A 9,685-nucleotide genomic window follows, 5' to 3' on the forward strand; every position below is an offset into this window, starting at 1 on the left:
AAGGAGCACTGTACTTTTTTTAAAGCAAGTACTAATCTGCCCATATAGCTCTCTTGCGTTCAGTTTGTAATTTGTTTTCTTAAAATATAATAATTTCTTTTTTAGGTTCCTCAAAACAAATGAAATCAAAATAACTTTATTCATCTAGGTCACGGAAATGACACGAATGCCAAAAAAAATATTTTTTCTTATTGAATCTACCGCTACTTCGTAAAGGGCTAGTGAGAAGAAGTAGCGAGAAACTGATTGCCTCACTATAGTTTAAAGCACTACATATCAGATGGGAGAAGTAGGATTCCGTTGCAGATTTATGAAGTGTACAAGGATCATACTGAGGACAAACCCTTCAACACTATTAGATTTGTTTATTCATTTGATGGACTCACATGTATGGATCAGATGCGTGCTCTTCTGCATTTTTTTCCTGTGATGATTACTTGAACGAGACACAAATATTTTAAAAGTTATTATTAAGTAACTACTGTTTATATTAGTAAATATCTGCTTATTTCTATTATATTCCTTAGTATTAGAAAAACAAAGTCGTTTATTTTTAATTATTTTTACTGTTATAAGTCAGTTATAATCAAAGTACAACACTAGATGTATCTAGGTACTAATCACACATGTAAATTATCAATATAGTTTTCTTAACAACAGCCTTAGAATGACGTTTGACATGGCAATATTACACACAATAACTACATTTTCGAGAAAGTTAGTCGAGAATATATGAAAATCATAGCATATATACAAATGATTAAAACCCGATATTAAATCAGCATAGCTTTAACATTCAAACTTAGATCCACGACACCGACAAGATCCCTGATTATTACACGATTTTTTTTTTATTTTAAAAAATTGAACTTAAACAAAAAAATATACTTTATAACTCAAATAACTGCACGACAATCGCGTCAAATTAAAAAAAAAACAAAATACAATGGAAGTTATCAGTCGTCATTTATAATAATTAAACATAATAGAAAAAACACTTTAGATTCACTTTCAAAGTAGACAACTAATAAATACTAATGAGTCTTGATTCTTAAATTCAATTACAACTAAGAATGCTTAAATCACAGATAACGGTTTTGATGTCATGTAGACTATAAATTAAATCAACAATCACACATTGAGACATCAATCATGTTTTAACTCAGGCACAATCACTCTAGGATTCAAATTAAGGATTTCAGTCAGCTTCTGATATGTTACTGGCATGAAGGAGTTGTAAATAGGCATGAGTGTGGTAACATTTTCGAGCCCTTCCAACGATGGTCTGGTGCCGTAGACCGAAAACTCTTCTTCATTAGGAACGCTGAATGGCAATTTTGTTGTAGATTTTTTTGCAATACTATTGAATGGCAGTTTAGTGGTTGACTTTCGGGCAACCTTTTTTCTAGGGGACAAATCTTCACAATTGCTGTCTATATTTGGAGCTGCAGTCACTTGCCCAGCTGTTTCAAATGTGTTGCTCGGGTCATCCTGGTGAATCGCTAATATATGTGCTTTCAAATCCTTTTTCAATGGAAACCTTTGTGGACAGTAATTACAGCTGAATTGAGTCTGTCTATTATCAAGGGTCAGCTTGTAGAAAACGTAATTTCCGTCATTGGGGTGCATCAGTTTGTTGTGATGGAAAAAGCTGTTGTTATCTTTATGCAAGGACTGACATGTAGAACATTTGACAACAATGTCACCCACTTTGCCAAATTCCGGTTTTATATTATATTTGTGTAGATGGCCGATCGTGTCATCTGCCACTAAATGCGTCTGGCATGTTAAGCAAATGAGGAAATCATTCTTCTTGATATTTTTGTTGTATTCTTCAGGAGTTTCATTAGGAATGGCTGTTGGTAGTATATTTATTGGCAGAGTCTGATGCAATATCTTCTGATGTCTTGACAGTATCTTCATTGATCCAGTAACTTTGCAGTAACCACAAGTGTAAGGCTGCAAATCGTAATGCCGTAGAATGTGGTCGTTGAAACACTTGGGATTATTTGATTTATAGCTGCAGTATTCACAGTGTAGATTCTTTTTCCTCTGTTTTGCCTTAACTTCATCGATAATCAATCTCTCATCTCCACTATCGGGAGCTGTCCTTTTCTGAACTGCACTGCCTTCCGGAGTGGGCACACGTTCTTCATATCTGACAACGAGCAAAGAATTGTCAGGTGCTGCGTCTGGTCCTGCAGAATCTTCTTCTCGCTCTTTCTCTATTTCGACAGCAGCATTAACAACGAGTCTCTGAGAGTTCAGTACTGCATCAACCCAGGCTGATCGAATGGTAGAGTCCCGTGGAGCTTCTATCGGGCGAGCATACTGACCAACATGTGTTTTACAATGAAATTGAGCTTCGTGATAGGACTGGAATGTGATGGTACATACACTGCAACGCCACCTATAAATAAACAAAATCAATGGATATCATCGTAAAAATAGTGTAAGCCTTAACAAAAAAAACAATATTAACTTACTCTAAGTAAGTAGTTCTAGTAAGTTATTCTTAACTTACCTTATTTTGTTTAATTCAATTTCTAAATGATTACGCATCTCATTTTCTTCCTTTATAAGGATATTGCACTTTGGACAGCAGAACGAGGTATTGAGAGCAAACCCTAAAGACCCGAATTTTTCCTCTAGATCCTTATTTGTGAGTTTCACCGGGAGCGGCGCAAGACTTGCAATATTGACAGCAGGTTTCTGAACAGAGTGACCAGGTGCAGATGCAAGTATTTCAGCTTTTTGTTGAGCTAATGTCTCTTTATTTTTCTGTATTATCTTTTCCTGGTATTCTAGGAACTGCGAGACCCAGGTCTCGATCTTTGTGTCCAGCGGTAGTTCAACAGGTTCACGATTTTGACGGTGTTCTGTTTGCATATGGTCACTTAGTCCTTGTTTATGGAATGCTTTATAGTAACAAACTCCACAGCCCCACCTGTAACATTATTCAGCACAAGATAAATATTTTAACAATATTAGATCAAATAATAAATATCACCCAAATGGCGCAAAATGATTAACTCTTAGGCAATTATCTGGCCCCTAACAACCATATTCACTCCGGACAACGGTAATTGGATAATCAGTGGAACATTGAGTAAGTTAAAAAATTGCAATGCGAGAGCAATGCCTTTCTAAAATATTTCAAATAAAATCAAATCAAAATCACTTTATTCATCTACATATATCAAGGAAATGACAACTTTATGAATGTCAAATTTTTCATTTTACATCTACCGCCACTTCGGTAGGTGTTGAGTTTTAATGAGAATAGGTGGCAAGACACTCATTGCCACTCTTTTAAATACATACAGCTTCATCTTTGTACAAATTATTTCAGTTACAATATATGTAATGCGATGCCACAAAAAAATTCAACGCCGTACACGAGTAAATAAAAAAAGTAAATGTTTGTTAATCATGTAAAAACAAAAGTTTTTGAGCACAGCAGATGCATCAATCCACACATACCGTAAATAAATAAAGGTATTTTGAGAGCATTTTATATTTTATTTCAATATCTTATACTCGCCTGTAAGGAAGAATAAACAATGAATAATTTAGAGAAATTAAGGTATGCTATTTATATATTTAGGTTATTTTATTAAATGTAAAGTGAAAGATGTTATGTATTTCCTAACATTATCAAAATAAATTAGACTTTGTTTTTAGTCTTTTTACTGAAGTGAAAGGTGTGAAAGCGTAGCAAACTGACGATCAAAGATTTTGGGGTACACCACACTAGGGGTACTTTTCCACACTAGGGGTACAGAAAAGGATAAAGATGATTAAAATAATTTAAGTACCCGACGAAGCGTGATATTGATTTCACGCGGACGAAGTACCGAACGGACGCGTCTTTTTAATAATCCATTTGAATAAAGTCGATGGTTGACCAAGGCACTTGAGAACTTCAAAATAGAGAGAAAAATAGTGTATGGTGGAATTAAATAGGTTTACAGAAAAGTCCGAGATGGCATATGTCTATCTCTTAAGGATAACATACTATATCCATTTTAATACTTTAAAAAATGGCAATTATAAAGCGGCAGTGTAAAAGATATTTACATAAATACGATATTAATCCTTATAATTTTTTATTACTAAATGTAATAAAATCATTCAGAAGTACGATTTGTTTCATTTATAACTCATTAACTTTGATTACACATTTTCGATGGCTTTAGACTTCAATATTCCGGAAAACTTATTTTTTTTTTCTATTGATAGAACAGCGTCCTTCGGGTCAGCTAGATTGAATATAGCAGTAGGCTTTTTTTATTTTTTTATGGATAGATAGGAGGACAAACGAGCGTACGGGTCACCTGGTGTTAAGTGATCACCGCCGCCCACATTCTCTTGCAACACAAGAGCGTTGCCGGCCATTAAGGAAGGTGGACGCACTTTTTTTTAAGGCACCCATGTAGTATCGTCCCAGAAACACCGCACAAGGAAGCTCATGCCACAGCTTTGTAGTACGTGGAAGAAAGCTCCTTGGAAACCGCACTGTGGAGGACCGCCACACATCCAGATAGTGGGGATGATATCCTAATTTGTGGCGTGTCGTGCGAAGGTGGAATTTGGCGGCAGGCTTAACATGCTTAGTTATAATTTTAAATAATAAAAAGAATAATTATTAATATACTCACTTTCGATATTGTAATTCTTCATAGAAATGAGATCTCATAGCGTCCTTTGTGTCCTCAATGACATTTTTACAGAGAGAACATTTAAATTTAAGACCATTTGGTTCACAAAATTGTCCAAACTGTTTACAAAGTTCATCAACATTCTCTTCAGGCTCAGACACTTCTTTTTTCACTATATTAAGATTTACCACATCTGTGGTAGGTTTCGGTGGAATATTTACAATTGGCTGAGGTTGAGGTGTTGGTTCAGGTGATATCTCCTTTTTAACACCATCATCAAGTTTATCAACAGTATTCAACTTGCTCTTCTGTCTCAGCCACAAGGGTGTGCCATACGGGTCATCAGGGAACGACCCTTCTCTATAGTAGAAATAAAAAGTTTCAGCAGGTTGACCCGGGTGTGATTTTGCTTGATGCCTAGATATATTTTCCTCATTTGAGGTCCTGAAAGCGCAATAGCTGCATTTGAATCGCATCTTGGATTGGTGAACTTTGGAACAATGATCAGCCACTTCAGGGCGCAGTAAACTCTTGAATTCACAAAGCCCGCATTGCCATGGCTTCAGATCCATCGTTGGAGCTGTGGTTGTTGCATTCACAGCTGTCGGTTGACTCACAGTTGGAGTTTCGATTTCTTCTCTGATAACTATCACATTGGCACCACCAGTACGATGAATCTCGGCTATATGCTTCTCTACAATCTGCCGCCTATAATAATAAAAGGTACACGCAGAACATGCGTATAACCTAACGTCGTGCATTTTCAGATGAGCTATAATACGAGATGCGGTTAATGGCTTTGATTTATCTATTGTCTGATTTGGCGGACAGTGCACGCAGAGGAAGTCATTGCTACCATTATGCAACGTGTCCCAGTGATACTTCAGCATATTTTCATCTACAGACGTATAAGTACATCCTTTGGCTCCACAAGTATGTCTTTGTCTCTCTGGAACGTATTTGGGATATTTAACTGCTATCTCTTGTGGCACCAAAACTGTAACGATAGGGTGCTCATTCTTATTTCCTTTATCAACAACTCGTGACACCAAGGAACTGGAAGCCAGGTTCACCATTTTATCGAAATGCTTTTCGTTTGATTCTAAATGTGGTACAGGATTAACCGGCGCAGTTTTCGCAACTGGTTGCATATTTGCGTGGAATTGTAAATGGCGTACCATGTTCAAGCGCACCTTGGTTTGAAATTCGCATAAAGAACAACAGACATGATTGTCAAATATAGCATTTATGGGCAACTGGTTGATTTCTTCTGGCCCAAATTTTGTTATTTTTGCAGGTGGTTCTGTAACCTTATCCACGGTCCCTATGGATCGTTTACGTCTAGTATTTTTCTTAGGTATTTCTTTCACAAAACACATAGCTTCACCGTTAATATACCTTGTTGTCACAGTACAAGAGGTGGCATTGTGTGCAGATTTCAAGTGCTGTTTTGCTAAAACTTCTGTTTCGAATTTTTCTTCACAATGCTCACAAACGACTTGACTTGCATTTTGCAACAAATGGTTTTTTGTATAATGGTCAGGAATTGTATTGGCCTTGCCTTGAAAGGAGCAAAAGGCGCAAGGAATGGTGTTACCTGTGGCACAGGTATGCAGGTGTGATTTAAAGCTTTGTGCATTTTTCGATACAGTGTTACATTGTGAACACATGTACAGTAGGGGTAGCGGTAATTTCATAAGATCCTTTTTTAGTGGTTCTTTTGAATTTCCCGTCATTTCTTTTGCTGACACAACCTGTGCTGCTGTGGGGCTCTCTTCATCACTATCAAGACAAACAATCTCTTCATAAGCCAGTCGCGATCCTGACGTAGGTCTTTCTTCACGTTTTATCACAGGAGTTGTTTGTTGGTCCAAAGTAATAGGCCTATCGGGTGTAACTCTTCCAAGCTCTACATCATTAAAATCCTCTGCTGCACTGTTTTCAATATCTCCTTCTTGAATTGAAACTGGATTGTTTTCACTCGCATTGGTAATAGAATCAATGAAAGAGGTTGTACCTCCGATAAGCTTTTCTAAATCGACAGATCTCTCAGCCTCTCTGACAGGGTTCTCTTTAGTTACACTGGGAAGGATATCAACTGTTGGTACAACCAATTTATTTAAGTGTGCCAAAGGTAGCACTCGAAATTCTGAAGAGCCCTCCTAAAATAGAAGCAATAATTATGTCAATTACATTTTGCTAAATAATAAAGACTTGATTACTTATTATAATTCAAAAATTATTTACATCTGGTATTGCTAATCGAAAATTTAAAATAATAATATTAAATTTGAACCTTATATAAAATACAATTAAAACCCTTTTCAAAAAATGCCTAATTAGCCTCAATCATTCAAATTATACTAGAAACTGTGGTTATCACACCGTAAACACTAGAAAATACAAACTACTAGGTTCAGCCGAGTTAGTAAGTCTTTTGTTGGGCGATGTATATGCTTTTACAATATGATCCCAGAAAATATACAAAACAATTGTGTTATGAAATTCAAAAGAATTGTTAAACAAATGTTTGTGTGGTAAGGTTACTATAACATAAATAATTTTCTTAATGATACCACAGATTGAGGATGGAGTGACTGCCCTCAAGCTATTAATCAATTGTCTATGTCACTGCTAAAAACACATGGACATTTCAGTAAAAACCTAGCCTCGCCTACAAATTTTGCCTCATTTAATGAGGCAGAACAGCAAATATTGTACTGTCATTGCTATAGCTATAAAATAATCATAGCCTAGTCCCAGGCTGTCGGATAACTTAGATATTCAGCTGTGGAGTAATAGGATTTACGACAGAGCCATTTTTTTATAAAATATTTAAATTTATTTATAGATAATGCCTGAACAGTGGCTGGGACTTTATTATAGAAGTGTATACATTTACCCTTAAAGCTATTATGTATCTTATGAAGTCTACTAGAATTAGTTACAAGCAATCCCTTATTTCTAGTGTTATAATAATGAAAATCAATATTAAGAGCAAAAACGTGACAATTTTTGTGCACGTCTATTACATTTTCATAAATGTACTAACAATGAACAGTCATAATATTTTTTTGTATAAATTTTTCTTTGAGGGTCTAATCGATACGTATATTAATTAGAATTATTTACCTTGTTTGTAATAACTCTCAAGTATGATTTTGGCTGTTTCGTTGGATGCTTAGCGGAGGCGTGTGCCAGCATATTTGTTTCATTATCAGCACCGAACACACACCAGGTGCATTGATATAATCTGAGTCCATGGGTTTTGAGATGTTGAATCAATTCCGAGGGTGTACCCAGTACAGCAGAACAGTTCTGAAATATGTTTTAAATTGTTGATATATATGTTCCACTGATAAAAAAGATTGTTGCAGCAATTAGATTGCGTAATTGGGTTAATTTTGCGTGCAGGCATTATTGGGATGTTCGCAGACTTTTAGGAGCGACCTGATTGAAATTTTTGAGGATTTGCCCATCGTTGGCGGGGCACTCCTATACATTATAGGATTACATCAGTAATCGTTTGGTCAGACAGCCATTATATTAAGGTTACGTGTGTGACTACTCTAACGGCCGTTCCCAATGTTCACAATGTTCAGTCTATCTGTTACTTGAGATAAAAATCGTAACTATCGTTGACTTTTCTGTCCCAATAAACTTATCGACGTTAACTCACCTTATCCGTACACGCTGTCTGTCAATGAGACGACGTATAGCTTACCAGCGATAGAAGTTTGTATGAAAATTTCAATTCACGCGTCTCAATATAAGGCGATAAGAATGACTTATCGGGTATATTGGGACAGCTTCAGATTATTGACAGCTAATTACTGACAGTAGAAGGTACTAATGTATCTGTAGATAATATATTGGGAACGGCCGTAAGTTGACGACTTGATGGGTCAGTCTGCGATAGTAGAAGTATTGCTTCCTTCGAAAAGCGGCATCATGTAAGGTGGGTCGAGAGGAGCTAAATCCGGTGCTACTCAACATTATTTTTATTTTCGAATTGATATGTGAGTTTTCTCGACGCTCTAACCTACACACATCTGCAAAATAATTCAGTGATTGTGTGTGAAGTTAACTAATTAGTACAGAGCCAACGTGTTCAACTAAAAACTACAGACTTGAACGTGAACGTTGAAGGGCGTGAACTTAAACATTCATTTTGTCGCAAAAGAACAGACTGCACAATAAATAAAATTTGTGTATTGGACTATATGGGAGGTTAATATTACAGTCAATGTAACCGTTGGTCTAGTGTTTTTCTATCCCACAACAAAACCTTATTCAAGTACTAGCAGAGTTATAGAAATGTAAAATTTATGAATTTCAATGGAGAAACGAATCGTTTACTTAAGTAATAGTATTGCAGTGAGTATTTCACGCATCTCTTCTATCTCCTAAACATTTTATAAAATAAAAGTACAAAAAAGACTGTCGGTAAAGGCAGGTAGGTATATACAACATATTTAAGGCTCAGGGTTGTGACAGTATCTCATTAAGCACATATTACCGTAAAAGTAGGATATAACATGAACTTACAAAACACTTGTGTATTATGACGTCACTGTGCCGCAAGCTCAAGTGCTCACAAAATTTTCCCGGGGTATAAGTTCTAAATTTACAACCCGCTTCCACTCCATCGATATCTGAAATATAATAATAAATAAAGCATTATTCGGGTGCAAGTAACAAAAGCAGAAATGTTTTCAGGCTTCCTATTATGAATCTTAATAAGAAAATCGCTTAAAATTCGTCCGTCCATAAGTCTGTTAACAGGCTGTAACTCGGCTGTCTTACGACAGCAAAATTGTTGATAGTCTTTATTATTACTGTGTTGCTGCTAAAATAAATAATAAAAACCAAGATGGCTAATTTCAAAATGGCCGCCATACAATTTTTTAATAAAAATTCTTTTTTATGAAAGTATTTAAAAAGAAGTGTTTATTTATAATTTGAAGGATCGTATGCGATTCCGTTTCAAATTTGTACGGTTTTTTTTAATAGAGCATTACAAC

The 9,685-nt window shown here is 35.8% G+C and overlaps 1 protein-coding gene across 2 annotated transcripts in view; it reads right to left on the reverse strand.

The window, feature by feature from the left end:
• Positions 1-546: 546 nt before the first annotated feature.
• The window catches only part of LOC126967750 (uncharacterized), a 35,084-nt gene continuing 25,945 nt past the window's right edge, over positions 547-9,685 (reverse strand). For both annotated transcript variants that reach the window (XM_050812412.1, XM_050812413.1), the window contains exons 5-9: positions 9,210-9,316; positions 7,794-7,979; positions 4,662-6,823; positions 2,525-2,947; positions 547-2,410 (exon numbers count right to left, since the gene is read on the reverse strand). In XM_050812412.1, coding sequence (XP_050668369.1) covers positions 1,147-2,410; positions 2,525-2,947; positions 4,662-6,823; positions 7,794-7,979; positions 9,210-9,316 — 4,142 coding nt within the window. In that variant the 3' untranslated portion in view covers positions 547-1,146. The remainder of the gene's footprint in view (positions 2,411-2,524; positions 2,948-4,661; positions 6,824-7,793; positions 7,980-9,209; positions 9,317-9,685) is intronic.

Source organism: Leptidea sinapis, chromosome 13 (genome assembly GCF_905404315.1).
Source record: "Leptidea sinapis chromosome 13, ilLepSina1.1, whole genome shotgun sequence".
Lineage (NCBI taxonomy): Eukaryota > Metazoa > Arthropoda > Insecta > Lepidoptera > Pieridae > Leptidea > Leptidea sinapis.